This window comes from Prosopis cineraria, unplaced genomic scaffold (genome assembly GCF_029017545.1).
Source record: "Prosopis cineraria cultivar Desert tree isolate PC_DT_omini unplaced genomic scaffold, ASM2901754v1 PC6, whole genome shotgun sequence".
In the NCBI taxonomy this organism is placed as follows: domain Eukaryota; kingdom Viridiplantae; phylum Streptophyta; class Magnoliopsida; order Fabales; family Fabaceae; genus Prosopis; species Prosopis cineraria.
Window position 1 is genome coordinate 6,931,474 of NW_026555337.1, and position 17,987 is coordinate 6,949,460.

Below are 17,987 nucleotides of genomic sequence, written 5' to 3' on the forward strand. Positions count from 1 at the left end.
CCCTACTAATCTAGGCTACCTTTTAGCCACTCTATCAATGTTCATACTAGGCTACCATCTAATATCTTTCCATTTCCTCACAATTCCACCTTCTTCATTCTAAAATACAAACTTGACCTTCTTAATGTACCAATTCATAGCCAACACACTAATACTCCCACAATCAAACCCTCCCTAAACAAGAATTCATTCCTCTGGAACCACAAAAACCAACAACGCACTCCAACAATCAGCTTCCACTCCTTCCCCCAACCACCACATATCCCCCTTACTCAAATTAGCACTAAACTAGTCTTTATGATTTAAACTAAAAAACGTAGTCATAAATGTACTTGGCAATAATTGCTCCCACACATCCCTTAAACTCAAGCAATCCCGTAAAGTGTGTAAAACATCCTTCACCTATAACTAGCACCTATAATAGTTAGGTAAACTCCTTGAAATTCCACAACATCTTGCTAAAGTAAGTAACTTATTCACAACAGCAAGTCATAAAAACACTTGAATTCTTTTTTGCCTTTCCATTCCTAAATCAAATCCCAAATGCCTTCCTCCACAATCTCTCTTTCTTCGACACACAATAAATCATACATAGTCACCACATTAAACTCATGCTACCCTTTACTGGGCCATCTCAATCTATCATCCATATCCACAACACACGAAGCATGAATAGCTAAAATCTTCTGCAACACCCCATTAGGAAGAAGACATTTCAATCTATCCACATCCCATCCCCCATGCTCTAACACTAAGTCACATACATTAGAATTCGACTCCTCTAGACTAAGCTACCCCACGCATCTTTTCACTATTGCCACATCCTTATCAACCCATTTATTTAGCCAAAACTTCACACTTCTTCCATCATTCACTTCGCATCTATTATCAAATAATATTCAGCCATAACTCAGTTAATTTCCTCCATGACATATAATCATAAGGCTTTGCCATACATTGTTGCGTTAGATCCACCCTTCATCCATACTTTCCAACAAGAACTCTAGAGCCTATTTTAGATAGCTTTGCAATATTATCCTGCCCTACATTACATATTAAATCTTTGTTCATTTTTTTTATATTCTTCAACCCAAAACTTCCTTGCTCTTAGGCAAGCACAAATTCTTGTAACTCATTGTATGAATCCTTCATCTACCTCTTGTAACTCCCTGAATAAAATTTCCCTGCATATTTTCATTCTCTTTACACATTCTATCTAGTAAATCATCATGTAACATATTATAAATAGGAATTTGCTATGTCACTTGTTGCACCAAAGTGAGCCTTCCCATTAATGATAGACTTTATGATTTTCAAGAACTTAATCTCTTATAAATCTTATCAAACAAAAATTGGTACTTCCCCCTTCCCCTCTTGCCATTGGACATATATCAACCAAGATAACGTCCTAGATCCTCCATTGCTTGAAACCCACATCCAGTGATTAGCCAATCTTTCCTCTCATTCTCTACATTTTTGGAAAACATAACCATAATTTTTTGCACATTAATTATCTACCTCGACATAACACCAAAATCTCTTAAACATTGCAAAACAATTTATAGTTGATCCATCTTAGCTTCGTGGAACAAGAGTAAATTATTCATAAAGAGCATATGTGCCCTAACTTCATGGGCCTCCATCTCCCATCTTCAACAACATCCACAATCAAATGAGATAATTTTTTCATACCTAACACAAAAAAGTATGGAGAAAGTGGACCCCCTTGCCTCATCTCCCTAGAAGGAACAAATTCCTTTGACTTTACCACATTCCATAATAACCTTCTAGATCCACTATATAGTACTGTTCATAATTTCAATTTCCTCCAACACCCTCCTCACGAAATTTCATCTCATATGATCGTAAGTCTTTTCTAAATCTTTTTTGATAGCTATATATCCCTTCCTCCCAATCTCCCCATTGAGCAAGCAATCTCTCTCACAATTATCACATTATCTTGAATACACTTCCTAGGCACAAAAATGGCTTGGAACAATGAGACCAATCTTGGCACTAAACTCTTCAACTGATTCACAACAGCCTTCAAGACTCCCTCACATACCACATTATGTAAAGAAATGGGATGAAACGGATTCATTCTCTCCACTTTTTCCACTTTTGGCACCGATGTAATCAAAGTCTGGTTAATTTCCTTCAACCTCTCTAGATTCCTCCACATATGAATGATTTAGAAGATTTATTAATTTCACTTGTAAAATATCTAACATTACATGTTAATTCCTTTGTTTTACTTATTAAGTCCACAACATTATTTTTAATCTTTCAATATTTACTTTAAGCACAGTATATACAAAAAGTTTGCTCAACTGGCTTCAAAACCAATTTAAAAATATCAACATGGTTGGGCGTTGTACACTTGTTAAAAGGCCCAAATAAACCTATATGTTGTTTTTTTGTTAAAAAAAAAAGCATGGTGAAATGCAGGGGGCGAGTGAAGCAGATCCGATCCAGGGGCTGACCAAAACACACGAACACACGCGCACGCACACAAGAACAAGAAGGGGCAAGGGGATTCGGGGAAGGAAATCGAGGGCAACTGTGAGGGCAACCGTGAGTGGCATGACAAATTTGTTAAGAATGTCTGAATGATTCTAGCGAGTTAAAATAAGTTCTAGCTTAAGGCAAGGCTCAATGATGGACCCTTGGATGATTCGTGCGCGAGCGTCAAATTGTGATCTAATGGTTTCTTCATTTCCGCGTTTTAGGGAGATGCTTTTTGTATCAGAAAGTCCACCCTTTTGATTGTGCCTTCGTCTGAAGTGGCCTCTAGATATGGCTTTGGTTGATATAACCAAATCCTGCATCGATTCCATCAGACAGGTAATTGTTTTTTTAATGACGAATCTTCTGTCCATTTTGTGCCCAAGCTTGTGTATAATGCAGCAATAGTTCGTCTATTTTGTGTGTTGTTGCAATCAATTCTTCTGTTTATTGGCTGAAGGAAAATTAAGTTTCGTTGGTTTGCTCAATTTAGCTGGTAAAAACACAGGGCTGCAACACTATGTCAAGAAATCATAGAGGCCTGCCCTTTTGATGTGCAATGCTGAATTGAAGTTTGTGACGTCTCTATCTCTTCCTTTGGTTTTTTCTTTAATGCCTTTATGTGGTCTAAGGGTTCTGCAACTAGACGCGCAGGCTTTTAGTTCTCATTTTCAAGATAATTAATTTTTCGTTCTTAAGTACAATCTGAGATCAGGCTTGGTTTAGTCTACTTGATTTCAAGCTAGTCTTTTGACAAGCGAGTGAGGAATAAAGGGATACCGGTTTCATAAAATTTATTTTGCTGGACCGTGGAACTTATAGTAATGCTATAGAAGACCCTGCTCTTGTCTCCAGTTCGTCACAGCTTCCAAGGGCCAAATTCCAAAACGGGAGCGATTGGATGGATTCTTGGTGTCCGTCCATATGGGTATATATATAAGTTATCCGGTCCCATCTAATCGAGAAACAACTTAACTGGGATGGAAAGATGAGTTAACTATGATCAGAGAACATAGACCAATCAGATGTGGCCTCCCTTCACGTGGTGAATTTCAAGCTCATAGAGTTCATGGGTGGCCTGTGGACTGTGAGCCTGTGTATTGCTTAATGAGGCTTTGCTATCTCCAAAGGCATGGAGTTGTTGCCACAGTGAGAGCGTGAGAGGAGATCTTATGTCTGTTTCTTAAGTCCACGTAAGATGTCACTCTGGTTGTATACTTGATGATGAATTTTTGAATGATGCTGAAGCAAGCATTGACTTGAATTTGAAAACTCAAATGCAAACATTCTGTAACAAAACAACCCAAGTGGTTGCTGAATACCTACTCTGGTTTTCTTCAAAATCAGTCACTGCTCTTCTTAAATCTTTTTTTTTTTTTTGGGTTAATGAATCTTAATTCGTTTTTACTTCTTGATCAACAAGTAATTTAATTTTCCTTGTTGAATGCGTTGTCTTTATGCTTTAGTTATAATTAACATATTTATGCATTTATTAATTTGGTTTGAAGATAAAATCAAAATCACACCTCTTGTGATTAATTTGAGCTTCTTTGATTCACTTGATGTAACTTCATGACTTCTTACAATTTTATTTTATTTTATTTTTTGAAAAAATTTAACTTGATGGAGTAATTGGCTTTTTTTTTCTTCTCTATTTTAATTGTAACATCTTTGAAAGCTTTCCACAATTCATCCATGGAATTAGACAATCAATTAGTTTCCAATATATCTGCAGTTATGCGTCTCACAAGTGCCTTTGGATTTGAATTTTGCTTTTGACTACAAGCTTATTATTCTTGTTACGTCTGTATCTATGTGATCCTTTTCATCTGATTACTACCTGAATGTTCTGCGTGATCTGTCTTTTTTTCAGATATCAGAGCATATTGATGGTGCTATTGTTTACTTAGATGCTGGGTGTACAGAGAGTTTCCAGTTTATTGATGCATATTCTGTGCTTTTGGATGTTGGAGCCCGAGCTATTTGCAGTTTAGAAAACATGTGTTCACTTGATGCGGTAAGTAGTTGTGTGATATCTTGCTAAATATGTCTTTCTTTTCCTCCTGCAAGCTAAACAAATTTGACAACTATTTATTAATCCGTATATGTTCAAAAGGAAGACAATTTCAGGATTATATTTTGTGCCTGTAGATTTTTTTTTTTTAAATTTTTGAGACACCACATGTAATAAATGTTGGCTACATGGTCGTTGGTTTTGCACTTCATGAGGATACTCGGCCTTTCACTACTAGACAAGTATAGTCAGATTTATGTGCAATATTTGGATGGATGGAAAAAAAAAATTCTAAGAATGAATTATTGATCCTTCTTGGAATGTTATATTAATGAATCGGTTGAGGGCAATTAATTTCATCAGTCAAATATGATTTTAGTTTGATGTTTACTCCCTCCAATCCAAAATGCAAGTCATGTTTAACTAACTTCACATGTACCGAGGAAAGAAGTTAAAAGTTGGTGAACTCATTACATTTGTTTAAAAAAAAAAAACAATATTTTCTGCCATTGACCCTTCTAAGTACATTGAATTCTAATATAATGTTAATTCCTACATGAACCATTGACTTCTAATTCTCACTTCTTAGTTGCAGTCAAGGGCAAAATAGGAAACACAATTAATGTACCAGATAATACGAAAGTGACTGGTATTTGGATGAGGAAAACCTTCTACAACATGACTTATATTTTGGATTGGAGGAAGTATGTATATTTGACTTAGTAGTAATTGTAGCAACCACGAGGTCTAGAATTTTGTTTTTGCTATTTGGAACTGAAAATATAAATGAACTAGATATTCAAATTCCTTTTGGGCAGTGGGTAATAATGACTGTAGTAACAATCATTAAGTTAGATGAGTAGCACATGATGTATCTCCATTGCCAAAATTGTAACGCATGAAAAAGTATGAAATGTAGTCTCTTAATACTGTAATTTGAGCTGACATGGTGCTGTAATACCTTTTTCATTTTCCAAGCAAATGGATCTAGCACGATTTATGTTTGCTTGTTTTCTCTGTAAAAGATGAGAGCTACTGCTACACGATGAAATAGTGAAGGTTGCATATATATATATATATATATATTCTCCTTGGAGTCCATTTCATATTTGTTATTTTGATCTCCTGAGGTTCGTTCTTTGCATCTTGTTAAATTAACAAAAAAAGGTGGTAAGTTTCAATCCTACTGGTAATGACAAAGTACTTGTTAATTCTTATCTCTTCCATCCCTTTATGCATGTTTTCTTTAGTCAATGATACCTTAATCTGGTGTTCAGTTGGCATGATGTGTATGGATGCTTCTCATTCACTGATTTAATTTTTTTTTAATCTCTCTCCCCAATATTTTCATACTGTAATAATTCATGGTTTTATTTAGGTAGGCTCTCGTAATCATGTCTACTTTTACTTATGGCTTGTTATTCAGGTGGTTGATTGGAACTCATATTCTAATCCTGCGAGGAAACTTGTCATAATCACATCATGTTTGCTAAGTGATGCACATCGGTATATTTTACGATGCCTGAGCACACATCAAGTTGTTCGTCATTGCATTATATTTTCATCAATCTCAGAGGTGCTTATTGGTTATTGCTCTTGGCTAATTGTCTTGGTTGTTTGCTTTCTTTTTTTTGTGACTGCATGCATCTCCAGATTTTATTGTTTTATTTTGAAAACTCAATGTGGTGTGGGGTTCATCAATGAACTTGATTTTATTATTTTAGTTTTTGTAAATTTATGACATCTATCAAATTAGTATTTTGGCCTTACAATTATGTGTATCATAATTTGATTTAAATGAAACCAAGGTGAACCTGTTTCAGAGACAGGTTATATTATGTGATATTTTGTTAAGAATAATGAGGTTAGATGGTCTCAATTTATTCTGATACTTTTGCCATACTGTGCGAACCTTTTTTCAGAAAGAGGTTATATTATATGCTGTTTAGTAAGCAATAATGAGGTTATATGGCTCAATTTATATGCTATTGTTTCCACCACGCAGAGTTTTCTCTCTGCTACCTAAGTTTTTAGCATTTAAGAGGACATTGTTATAGAGACAATAATATTGTTTTTGCCCTGATCCCTGCATAATTTCTCCTTTTCTTTTTGTCTATTGCAATTGCACAATGGGCTCAATTTTGGCTGCGATAACCTGTGGTTTGTTCAGCAGCATATAGTTCAGACCATAAGATGAACAGGTTGCTTGTTCCAAAGCCAGTAATAGTATTATTGGTGGACTATTAGCTTGAAGTAAAAATGGTTTAAATAGTTGTTTAGAAAATGAAGTACTGTCACTTTGTTAGAAGCTTGTACCTGTAATGTAGTTTTTATCTGCTCAATTAAACTTTAAAAGTGACGTAATTGCCAATAAGGTTGCAAAAGCATCCAAGACTGTGATGTAGGACAAACACTGAATGGTGAAAAGAGAGAGGGGGTAGGGGGAGAAAGAAAAGTGGAGGAAGAATTTAGAGAGAGAGAGAAGGGGCAGAACAGGAATTCAGTTACCATCTCAATAATAATGTGGATGATGAATTCAAAAGCTGAGGACAATGCTGCAAAGAAACTCTTAAATAGACAAACCCAATATTACAATAACTGTTGTTTTGAATTGCTGATGCTTCATAATTTACTGAGAATTATCCATGTAATTATGATCCATATATGAGTTTTTAAAGTGTTAAATATATTATTCAATAATGCTAATATTTCCAAAAGCCCTATTCTATCTCATCATTTGACCTTTGAATAAGCACAAATAATTGCAGATCATTCGAAGTTATGTCAATTTGGATACTTGCAAATATTTTTGTAGTGTGTAGCGAGTACTGAGTAGAAAGCATGAAGTCATCATATATCAGAAAACATCAATATGAGGATTACATTATATTTTGGCTTCAAGTTTTGGCCCTTTTCATTTCATGTCCTACCTTTTTTTACTTCATGTTCCTTCTCTTTCGATGCCCTAATATTAGTTAAAACGCAGACAGCTCATTCAACATTTCCTGATTCACCTCTGGGACCAGATGCATATCAAGAATATGAAGCCTTGCTGGTTCAAGATTATGAAGAACTAGTTAAGAAATCTGGGACAAATTCTAGTGGAAAGCTTAAAGATGAAGGACATTCACAGTCTCCTTCCAGTGGAAAGGATGCTTTTCATCTTGAAGCTAGTTCACGTGCAATTTTACGTGGAGATAATTCATTAGACTACATTGAAGATGGAGGGGCAAGATTGGTTGTTTCTGTTAATCATTTTCCTTTGATTTTATGTCCCCTTTCACCAAGAGTATTCGTTTTACCTTCAGAAGGGTTGGTAGCTGAAGCATGCCTATCAGCCGAACATGAAGACTCCATTAGTCCTGGTTTGCCTCCCATAAGCACTGGAATGCTCTCTGATGCTGATGACGTGCCTCCAGGGGCTACTCTTACTGCACACTTTCTCTACCACTTGGCATCAAAGGTAACTACTGATATGCATCCTTTGGGTGAGATGTCAAGTTACTTTGGCGACTTATTCCAGTCATTGGATATTTGCAAGGCTTCTTGTTGTCTATTTGACCATGCTTCTGGATTCTTTCCCGGCTAGAAAATTGTAAAGCTATAAGTTGCACGTTAGAACTTCTGTTTCGTAACTTACTTAGAAGAGCGTGCATAAGGCCATTAAGATAATATGACTACGTTAACGTTAGAGTGTAACTAATTATACCATTTCACTGACTGTACCTTACACCCTCTCTTTAGAATCTCATGTTCTGTTTGTTTTGGCTGTTTCATCCTCTGACCATGACCATTATTTTTTTCCTTAATCATGTAGATGGACTTGAAAATGGAGATTTTCTCCCTTGGTGATATGTCAAAAGTAGTTGGGAAGCTTCTGACAGACATGTCAAGTCTGTATGATGTAGGTCGCCGTAAACGATCAGCAGGGCTTTTACTCATTGATCGCACACTTGATCTTCTTACTCCTTGCTGCCATGGGGACTCATTGGTTGATTGTATTTTTTCATGTCTGCCCCGTAGGAGTAGAACTACTTCACATCCCCAAGTTAAGAGTTCAGGAACCCAGCTCAAACATGGCACTTCCTACCTGCAACGCGCGCCCTTAGATGTCCAGATACCACTTGGGAAGATCCTCAATGAAGAAGATTGCAAAATGGATAATTTTCGTCTACTAGAAAGCGTTGAAGCTTTTCTTTGTGGATGGAATTCTAGCTCATCTGATTCTCAGATGTCTGATTTAATTAGTTTTAGTCAGAGAATTTATGATAAGTCTCTAAATTCTGACGGAGAGATTCTGACTGGGTCCTTAATCTCCTCTGAAAATTTTCGTGGAACACCATTCTTGGAAGCTTTACTAGATAGAAGAACAAGAGATGGAGCCTTACTTGTAAAGAAATGGTTACAAGAAACACTGCGTAGGGATAATGTAACTTTGAATGTGAAATCTCGTCCTGGTCATGTTACCAGACAAGAATTGCAAGCTATGATCACAGCATTGGGCAGGAGCCAATCATCTTTAGTGAGAAACAAAGGAATCATTCAATTAGCTTCTGCCACCCTATTAACCCTTGAGGAATCAACTTCTGCCAAATGGGATGCATTTATCAGTGCCGAGAAGATTCTAAGCTCAAGTTCTGGAGAAACCAGTCAAAATCTTGCTGCTCAAATTGGCGATCTCATTAATAAGAGTGCTTTATTGGGATCACATAGAAATAAAATAAAGAAGGAGCTCTCACAGGGGGTATTTTCATTGCAAGATGCTTTGTTGTTGATGATTGTTGGATATATATGGGCTGGGGAGAATTTCCCAACATCTGGATCCGATGGACCATTCTCCTGGCAAGAGGAACATTTGTTAAAAGAGGCTGTTGTAGATGCCATTCTTGAAAATCCATCAGTAGCCAAACTCAAGTTTCTGGATGGACTAAGGGAAGAGCTTGAAGCTAATTTAAGCAAGTCAAAATCAGAAGAAACAACCAAGGAATCTCCAAAACTAAATATTGATGATTTTGATGATGATCAATGGGGCCATTGGGGTGATGAAGAAGCTGATGAAGATAACAAAAATGAGCTAGTGTATGATGACATGCAGCTGAAGTTGGAGTTGCGTGATAGGGTGGATCACCTTTTTAAATTCCTTCATAAGTTGTCTGGTTTGAAAAGAAAAAATATACCAATGAGGGATGGATCGTTGACCATGGAAACTAATTTTGTTGATGAGGCTTCCATGGGAAAAGGATTACTTTATAAGCTGCTAACAAGGGTGTTGGGCAAGTTTGATGTCCCAGGGTTAGAATACCATTCTTCCACAGTGGGGCGGCTTTTTAAGAGTGGATTTGGAAGATTTGGCCTTGGTCAGGTGATTATTCTCTCTTAACCTGTGCTGAAAACTACTTCAACGTTTGAATTCTTAAATTTTCTGACCATTCTCTCTCCCTCTCTCTCATTCTATATATGTAAATCTATTCCCCCTAACATTATCTCGATGAAAATGCTGCAGGCAAAGCCTAGTCTTGCTGATCAAAATGTCATTTTGGTGTTTGTGATTGGGGGCATCAATGGAGTTGAGGTAAAATCCTATCCGCGTCACTTCTATCCTTCATTTTACTTCTTCCCCAACTTCTTGGTGCCCTTTTGTGACTAGTGAGCACTTCTGGTTTGGCAAGGTGGTTATCATATTGCATTGAACATGCTGTGAACTTGACAAATTTTGTGCAGAAAAAATGACATCTTGTCTTTTCTCTCATCCTCTGAAGTTTCTTCTCCTGATTCTTTGTCTTATTCACTCTTTTTCTGCCAAAAGGTACGTGAAGCTCATGAAGCCTTGTCTGAAAGCGGAAGACCTGATATTGAATTGCTTGTTGGTGGAACAACTCTGCTCACTCCTGATGACATGCTTGATTTACTATTGGGGGAGTCCAGTTACGTTAGATCCTTTCATCAATAGAAAATAGAGAAAAATCTGATAGAAATTTGTTTTTCTAAATCCCGTATGATGTTTCTAATTTCAATTTTTTTATTTCTTCACAAAAGAAGTTAATGTTTTCTTTGTAGTCAAATTTGGCATTCTAAAGGTATGAATGAAATATGAAAAATTAGATTATGGTTGATAAGGGAGTATCACTTTAACCTGAATTTTGTACTTCAGGGAGAATGTATTCTTGCATCTTCTACTTCTGTCTTCACAGGCAAGCATCATGTTTGCAAGGTTATGCTATGCTATAATTGCGCATCTTGGCTGTAAAAAATTGGTCTCAATCCGATCCTTCCAAATTTAAATATTTTATTTTACTCTTTTAAAGATTATTTATTTTCACATTAAGTCCTTTCAGAGGTTATTACTAGAAATAGTTAATATCACGGTATGAATTTTATGATCTTTTAGTCTCTAATTACCTCTTAAATATATAAAGACCCTGCAATGTTTGTGCTAGGACTCGCTTGTGTTATAACTTGTCATGCCATAACATGTTCACTAAGTAATTAAATATTCAACGGTTAGATAAATTTTACGTTAAGTTATCTCATCAGATCATTAATTATTTGTTGATGAGTTTACTGTGATGGCAATTTTAAAAGATAAATTTTATTTTTCAAATGACGAAATGAGATTGTTGCTAGAAAAGTCTAAAAGCTAAATTTTTTTTAAAAAAAGGAAGTATTTCTAGAGGACCAAAAAGCTTATATTTTGTATTTTTCTTTTTGCTAATAAAAAAGTTTATATCTTATATGGGCTACTACTAATGATAATAATAATTTGTGCGGGCAAAAAATATCATAATAATTTGATTAAATATTCATTTTTGTCTTTTTTGACCAATACACATTCAGTGTCAGGACTTGGACTCGGGAGGCAGTCAACCGATCGATAACCATACTCTCCAACGATAGATTAGTCGGCAAAAAAAAAAAAAAAAAAAATACAGATCTATTGACCCGACTTCACTCTCTTGTCTCGAGCTCAGTGGGGCAGCCACCGAGCTTCTGTGCTTGCTCTAAACCTCCGAAAAGCCCTCTGGTGCCTTCTCCCACGAAGGCTTCCATACTCCTATGGCGGCCCTGAAGCTGCTTCTCTCTCAAGCTCGCCGCCATTGCCTCACCAGCCGTCATTCACATTTCCACTCTTCCCTTTTTCTTGGGTCTCGGAGATCCCTTTGTTCTTCTTCTTCTGCATCTTCTTCTTCCTCACAACCCGATGAATCGGACTCAAAACCTCCACCTCCAAGGGGACCCTCTCCAACCATTTCAATCCAACCCGTTTCATACCCGGTTAAACCTAAAGACCCGTCACCTCCAGATACCACTGAATCCTCCGAAGCTCCATTGCAAAATCAATCGCCGGCGCCACCACCTCCTCGCCTTCCACGAGGACCGACATTGACGGAAGATACCGCGGAATCACGGCGGGCTTGGACAAGGGAAGATATTCGGTATGTAAAGGACGCGCCTTCGATATCGCCGGTTTCCTATCCTTTGCGAGTGGCGCCACTTCCTGAAGACAAGGCTACTGCTGGTGCTGAAGCAGGAAAGGATGATGGCACGAAGGCCAATGAAGAAATTGACAAGGAGAGTAGAAAAATTAGGGCGGATGACCAGTTAAAGAGGAGAGTTATTAGAGTTGCGGAAGAGGAGAAGGTGCGGGTTCCTTTTCCGACTCTGATGAAGGTGAAGCAAAAGGAGAAGCCGCCTATTTTTGATTTGACGGAGGCAATTCGCCAAGTTAAGGTCAGGTGAAAGGTCTATTTTGAATAAAAACAAGATTTTTGTTTATTGCAAAAACATTATCAGATTAATAGATACAGGGGATCAGTTGAGTTGATATTTCTTTTACTCAATATTACTCAGTAAACTGGACTCTGGAGTTGCTAGCTCAGGCCCCAAGTTTAGTATTTAGTATTTGTCCTTGGTGCTAACAGAAGACAAGAGAAAAGTATGTATGCTTGTGGAATTGCTTCGATGGTTCTTCTGCAAAGCAAGAACTTAAAATGTCCATTGAAAACTGTTTAGTGATTTGTTATGAGAAACACTGAGGAAATTGAGGTGAAAAAATAGAGTTACTGATCGCTTGACAAGAAGGATATATCATTTTTGAGCATGGTATAGATGTCCATTATTTTTTTCTTTTGCAGCCATAGCTACTTCTACAGGACTTCTGATTTGTGGCTTGTTAAATAAAGGCTAGGAAGCACACATTTTTGAGACTATTTTAAATAACACTAGGTGGCTTTTTCTGTTACAACTTCTTGCACGTTGAAGCAGAGTAGAGAATGGTAGCCTGTATAGTTCTGCACATGGTATATAAACATTGGTGGTTCCCTGGTATTATAATCTGAAATATATTGCTAATTGCAATGAGAATCTGACATTTAATGCACTCAGTCATAAATATGTAGATGGAAAGGTGGATCATTTCTACTCATCTCTCTCTCTCTCTCTCTCTCTCTCTCTCTCTCTCATTTTAAACTTCTTTTTCATAGTCATGGAGATCAATTTAGACTTAATAGAATTAAATTGGAAGTATAAGAATGCCTTCGATGGACATGCGAATTTATCAATTTAAGCATGTATGTTTTGTTTATATTCTGAAGCAGTTTAGCTGGTGTGGCTTAGCTTGTCATTCTATCCACTATTTTTTGTGTGTCATCCTTGCACAGGGGCCATGCTAATCTTCTCTATATCATTCCAATTTTATCTGATGTCCCCGAAGGGACACTTTAGCATTATCTGTTTTAGAAATAAAGGCTATATTAACTAGGACTTGGAATAGTAGATGATATGTAGCTCACATGTGTGATACCCTATAATAAGTGATTCATTCTGTTTTTGTTTGCATTTTTTAAGTTCCGAATTTTTGGAGATTTGTATTCTTTGATTTTTAACTTATGTTGTTCAGGAGCATTGCATATTAATGGTGGTAAGCTACTTTTTTTTTTTTTTTGGGGAAAATCAAATCCAAGGACCTGTGACAAATGTTATTCATAGACAATGATCATTATATAATAGATTGTTGTTAAAATGAGAATATTGACTTGTTTTTGTTTGAATGGTGACTGGTTATTAATTTTTAACTACGAATAACTTTCTTCACAAGTTCTTTGGATGCGATTTTTCCTTTTTTTTTTTGTTTTAAATTTGAAGTTGACCATTGGTAACTTCATTCAATATCTTTGATTATTGTTCAGGCTAATGCAAAGGCAAAATTTGATGAAACTGTTGAAGTGCATGTAAGACTGGCTATTGAATCAAAGCGAACAGAACTGGTACATGCCAATATATCTTAAAATTTTTATTATTCAGTTTTGCTTCATTGTGTATGAGTTGTCTTAAAATTGTGTATGAGTTTTATTATTATTATTATTATTTTTGAATCAATCTTTATTGGGAGTTTTTCTCATTAATGCCTCCAAACAATAACAACAAGTCTTATTCCATTAGTTGGAGTCGGCTACATGGACTATATGACATCATTATGCTTTATCATTTATCAAGCTTTTAAAAATATTATCAACACTTTTGTAAGCTTTTTGTGCTTACCTGCTGCAAGCACTATTATTTGTTATTTTGTTGCTCATATTTCATTAGGAGATTACAATTTCAACTTTTTGGCAGGCAGTTCGTGGTACTATGATTCTGCCTCATGGTGCACCGAAGGTAATTTTTGGGTGTTTATTTATTCATATAGTTGTAGATTTGTCACCTAATTACACAGAGTTTCCAGGCCGTCAGTGTGGCTGTTTTTGCAGAAGGAGCTGATGCTGAGGAAGCTAGAGCTGCAGGAGCTGATATAGTTGGTGGTAAAGAGCTTATTGAGGAGATTGCTAGTAATGAACTATTCTCTTTCTCTCAGCAATGTTATTCATCACTTTGATTATCTTTATACTGTACTGATCAATTTACAAGTTATTTTTGTCTGCATATCCATGGGGATCGACTAGTATGTGCCCGTTAAGGCAAATATATGACTATTTTTGTTGATTGAGTGGTTGTATGCCTAGTTCAAGAAATGCCTTGACTAATACTAATAATTTAGTGGAGATTCTAATCATGATTGAGCGCCTTACCATTTGTAACTTGTTCTTTTGTGCTAAGAATATGTAATCTCTCAAGTACAATTTAGTGCATTAATCATTTTTCCATCCAAAAATCTAAATTATTATTGATCTTGTGCTTCCATAGATGGAAATAACAAGCTTAGAGTTGACAAGTGCTTCTCAACTCCAGGAATGGCACCTCATCTTGGAAAGGTACTTTGTAAATTAGAATGGTTAGATACCTGTAAAATCTAAATCAATGGTTACTTTTTTCTAGAGCTTATGTGAACTATTCTGCAGATAGCACAATATCTTAGAAAGCGTAGACTGATGCCAGACAAGAAAGTAAGCTTCTCAATACTTATTTGCACTTTATTATTATTGTTGTTGGTTGAAACGTAAATTATACATATTTAACTCTTTGACTGTATTAATATTTTCTGCAGCTAGGTACTCTGACCAATGATATTCCTGGGCAGTTGAAAGAGCTAAGACAGGGTCGTGTGGAGTTTAAAATGGAGAGTAAATCAATTGTGCATGCAGGAATCGGAAAGGTACAGTTTTTTCTTCCAGCTCATAATAGACGTCATATGATAAGGAATAGTTGGGTTACACATTAGATGTTATCTGCTATATACTCACAGTGATATCCACAGGTAAGCTTCAGAGAGGATCATTTACGTGAAAATGTAGGTGCATTCATGAATGCTCTATTGCTTGCCAAGCCTGCTGGCTTAAAGAAGAGTAAGTGGCACAGTTTTCATTGTTAAAAGTTTCAATTTCTTGGCATAATTAATAAACATCCCCTTTTCCTTAGACTTTGTTTGGAAAGTGGCTCAAGCTGGCTTAATATTATACTTGGTATTGCTTGAAACTTTGACAAGTGCCTTTGGGCCATATAGAGTTAGAGACTCCCAAACTGGGAGTCAACTTATAAAGACTTTCATTGGGGATCTGTCTGCAACCTGTGACAGTCTTACTCAATTATTATCCCATAAGGTTTAGGGAGAATTGCATTGCAATTAGGTCCCCTACAACATTGTTAAATACCACAAGGTTTATTAACTGTCATTTTATTATGCTCGGTGATTCTCCTGAAGGTTTACCTTGATTTATGGCAGCGCATTGCTGTTTTACTTGTAACTGTTTAGGAGTCCTAGAACTTCTAGAATTAGACTTACGTGGCCCAAATAGCTTGAGGTTTTTCTCTCTTTTTTTCCCAAAAAAATAAATTAAAAGATTTTGTTGGCAGAGACCGATATTAGTTTGGCACTACCATTATCGTTTTCGTTTCTCCTTCACATTACGTGATTTGATATGATTACCGAGTGTATGTTCCAAGTTGAATTCTATCTTTTTATCTCATATTAGTCTTATTTGCTGTTCAGCTTCAAAATATGCTGGGTATGTGCTATCTGTCCATATGTGCAGCACGGTGAGCTCATAAACCTTTACCTTTTTTTCATTTTTATATGCTGCTTATTAGTTGATTTGAAGATATAAACTAGCTATTTCATTCTTACTGTTACTAACTGCTAATGATACTAAAATAAACGTTGCCAGAAATAATTATTGTAAAGCATGGATCTTATTTAAGTGTTCTGTGCAATGGGACATGGGAATAGCTGTTGACTGTTGAGGCTATTCCAACACTACATTAAATGTTTCGCGAGAAAAGTAGCTTTTTTTAATGTTCTTCACTCGCAAGCATTTTTAACAGCTATAATCTTCTTATCGAGTGTTCCTAACAGTCTAAACTACCTCAAATTACATATAGAACCTCATTTAAGTTAGTGGATAGTCTCCAATATGACAAATAAGACGGTGAAAATATTCGAAAAGCTGCCAATCAAGCGATTTCCGGTTTTTTTCTTCTTTTTTCTTTTTTTCTTTTGGTCATCATATTGCTGTGAAAAAAGGCTATAAAAAAAAAAAAATCAGTCAAAAACGTGGACGCTGCCTTCTTGCTATCACAGCATTATCACATCAGACTTGCTTCAATAGGGATGCTGGAGCCTTGCGTGAATCTGTAATAATATTTGAGTAAGGAATTGGCAACAAGACGTGAGCTTCTGCCTTGAAACATCTAATCATATTTTAAACTCCATGCACCGGCATACAATTAATTAACCTATTTCAAGTGTACCAGTCTATCTGCTGTACCCATCATGGTAACTTCCATTAAGTGAAGAAAAGTTGATAAAGAGGAAAAAAAACCTTTACTATTGACTGCACCACGGATTTTTTTTTTTTTTTCACAATCAAGATTCTTCTATCTTGGGTTGGCAAAAATTTATTCCTGTTTTCTTTCTTTCAAATAACTCTGTTGAATGGCAATGTTGCAGATGGGCCCAGGATTCCCTGTTTCAATACAGTCCTTGTCAAGAGCAGCAGATAACTACAAGTCTCTGAATCTGGTATGATGTGGCCTGAGGCAACTTCAGGCTTCAAGCATCAAATCATAGTTTTGATCAACTTATTTTGGATTTTTTTTTCTTTTTTTATGAACTTTATCTTTTCATCAATCATATTTTTTTCTGTAACGTTGCTTAATGCCGTGCGATATATGTGACAATTGATCAACTAGAATTTCATTTTTGACAATTTTTGTAAGCTTGTAGCATGTTAGGCTTTTATGGTAGTTTCAGAATGACCCCTTTGAAAATATAATATGTCAGGATTAAACTCAATTCAAAGGGACAAGTCTAAGTTATTGAATCTTGCAGCTTGGGCTATCTGATAAGCCACTCTTGGGGCACGTACCATCGTAAATAAAATTTTCTTGGTTGCTTGTTATAATTATTATGTACATAAAATTTAAGAGGCAGTTTGATATGCCGATGTTTTATTTTTGATATTGCGATATTCGAGATGTTAGACTGGTCAGTGTTCATTATATGAGACATCCATGTGTCAATGTAAAAGTTGCCTCGGGGCGCTTGCATTGTTTTTGTATATGGTCGCTTTTGTGAAGTCTCTCGCTCACATCATCGTCATCTACTGTAACAAACGGAAATTAAAAAAAAAAAAAAAAGCAAATGAGGTGAAGCATAAATTTTTGAAGATAATAAAAAAAAAATACGACTAAATAGTAGTGTGTGTGTGTAAAATATTCATTTTCTTGATACCATCATCTTGACGCATCAAACTATGTAAAAAAAGTGAAGTGTGTGAATGGGGTTTTCTTAGAAGTATGCTCCTTCATCTTATTAAATTACTTCTATCAACTTTACTAATATTAATGTAAACAAATAAAAGTATATAAAATTTTAAATATGTTCATATAAAAAAATTTTAAAAATGATATCATATTATTAATTTTAAAAATATTTTTAAATATTATTTAAAAGAGCACATCATAATTTATAAATAACATTAAATAGATTTTTTTAAAATGTGTTTTATAAATGGAGGTGGAGAGAGTATAATTTATC

General features: G+C 35.8%; 2 protein-coding genes and 1 non-coding gene across 6 annotated transcripts; 2 read left to right on the forward strand and 1 right to left on the reverse strand.

Annotated features, from left to right (window-relative positions):
* The first annotated feature begins 2,459 nt into the window (after window positions 1–2,459).
* On the forward strand, window positions 2,460–10,635 carry LOC129312615 (sec1 family domain-containing protein MIP3). Of its 3 annotated transcripts, XM_054955287.1 has the most exons (8): window positions 2,460–2,645; window positions 2,730–2,844; window positions 4,379–4,522; window positions 5,946–6,095; window positions 7,506–7,982; window positions 8,337–9,881; window positions 10,023–10,091; window positions 10,326–10,635. In XM_054955287.1, the coding sequence occupies exons 2-8, from the start codon at window positions 2,797–2,799 to the stop codon at window positions 10,467–10,469; spliced, it is 2,577 nt and encodes an 858-aa protein (XP_054811262.1). In that variant the 5' UTR covers window positions 2,460–2,645; window positions 2,730–2,796; the 3' UTR covers window positions 10,470–10,635. The 3 variants fall into 3 exon arrangements, with proteins under 3 accessions (XP_054811262.1, XP_054811261.1, XP_054811263.1); XM_054955286.1 differs by having other exon boundaries at window positions 2,460–2,844; XM_054955288.1 differs by lacking the exons at window positions 2,460–2,645; window positions 2,730–2,844 and adding an exon at window positions 3,012–3,698.
* Window positions 10,636–11,335: 700 nt separating this feature from the next.
* On the forward strand, window positions 11,336–17,271 carry LOC129312616 (uncharacterized). 2 transcript variants are annotated; one of them, XM_054955289.1, is made up of 10 exons: window positions 11,343–12,247; window positions 13,705–13,782; window positions 14,132–14,173; window positions 14,241–14,343; window positions 14,699–14,766; window positions 14,854–14,898; window positions 15,000–15,107; window positions 15,210–15,297; window positions 15,942–15,988; window positions 16,899–17,271. In XM_054955289.1, the coding sequence occupies exons 1-10, from the start codon at window positions 11,573–11,575 to the stop codon at window positions 16,974–16,976; spliced, it is 1,332 nt and encodes a 443-aa protein (XP_054811264.1). In that variant the 5' UTR covers window positions 11,343–11,572; the 3' UTR covers window positions 16,977–17,271. The 2 variants fall into 2 exon arrangements, with proteins under 2 accessions (XP_054811265.1, XP_054811264.1); XM_054955290.1 differs by lacking the exon at window positions 15,210–15,297 and having other exon boundaries at window positions 11,336–12,247.
* Window positions 13,132–13,233, reverse strand: LOC129314710 (U6 spliceosomal RNA). Its single transcript, XR_008594221.1, has one exon. It is a non-coding gene; the product is annotated as a U6 spliceosomal RNA (small nuclear RNA).
* Window positions 17,272–17,987: the final 716 nt, after the last annotated feature.

What these genes read in the sequence shown, in the direction of transcription:
- LOC129312616 (XM_054955289.1), top strand. Translation starts at nt 11,573, where the DNA reads ATGGCGGCCCTGAAGCTGCTTCTCTCTCAAGCTCGCCGCCATTGCCTC. An exon ending in TGGCACCTCATCTTGGAAAG is followed by an intron (nt 14,767 to 14,853) that starts GTACTTTGTAAA and finishes ACTATTCTGCAG; the next exon opens with ATAGCACAATATCTTAGAAA. An exon ending in CTGTCCATATGTGCAGCACG is followed by an intron (nt 15,989 to 16,898) that starts GTGAGCTCATAA and finishes GCAATGTTGCAG; the next exon opens with ATGGGCCCAGGATTCCCTGT.
- LOC129312615 (XM_054955286.1), top strand. Translation starts at nt 2,797, where the DNA reads ATGGCTTTGGTTGATATAACCAAATCCTGCATCGATTCCATCAGACAG. An exon ending in GCATCGATTCCATCAGACAG is followed by an intron (nt 2,845 to 4,378) that starts GTAATTGTTTTT and finishes TCTTTTTTTCAG; the next exon opens with ATATCAGAGCATATTGATGG. An exon ending in TATTTTCATCAATCTCAGAG is followed by an intron (nt 6,096 to 7,505) that starts GTGCTTATTGGT and finishes GTTAAAACGCAG; the next exon opens with ACAGCTCATTCAACATTTCC.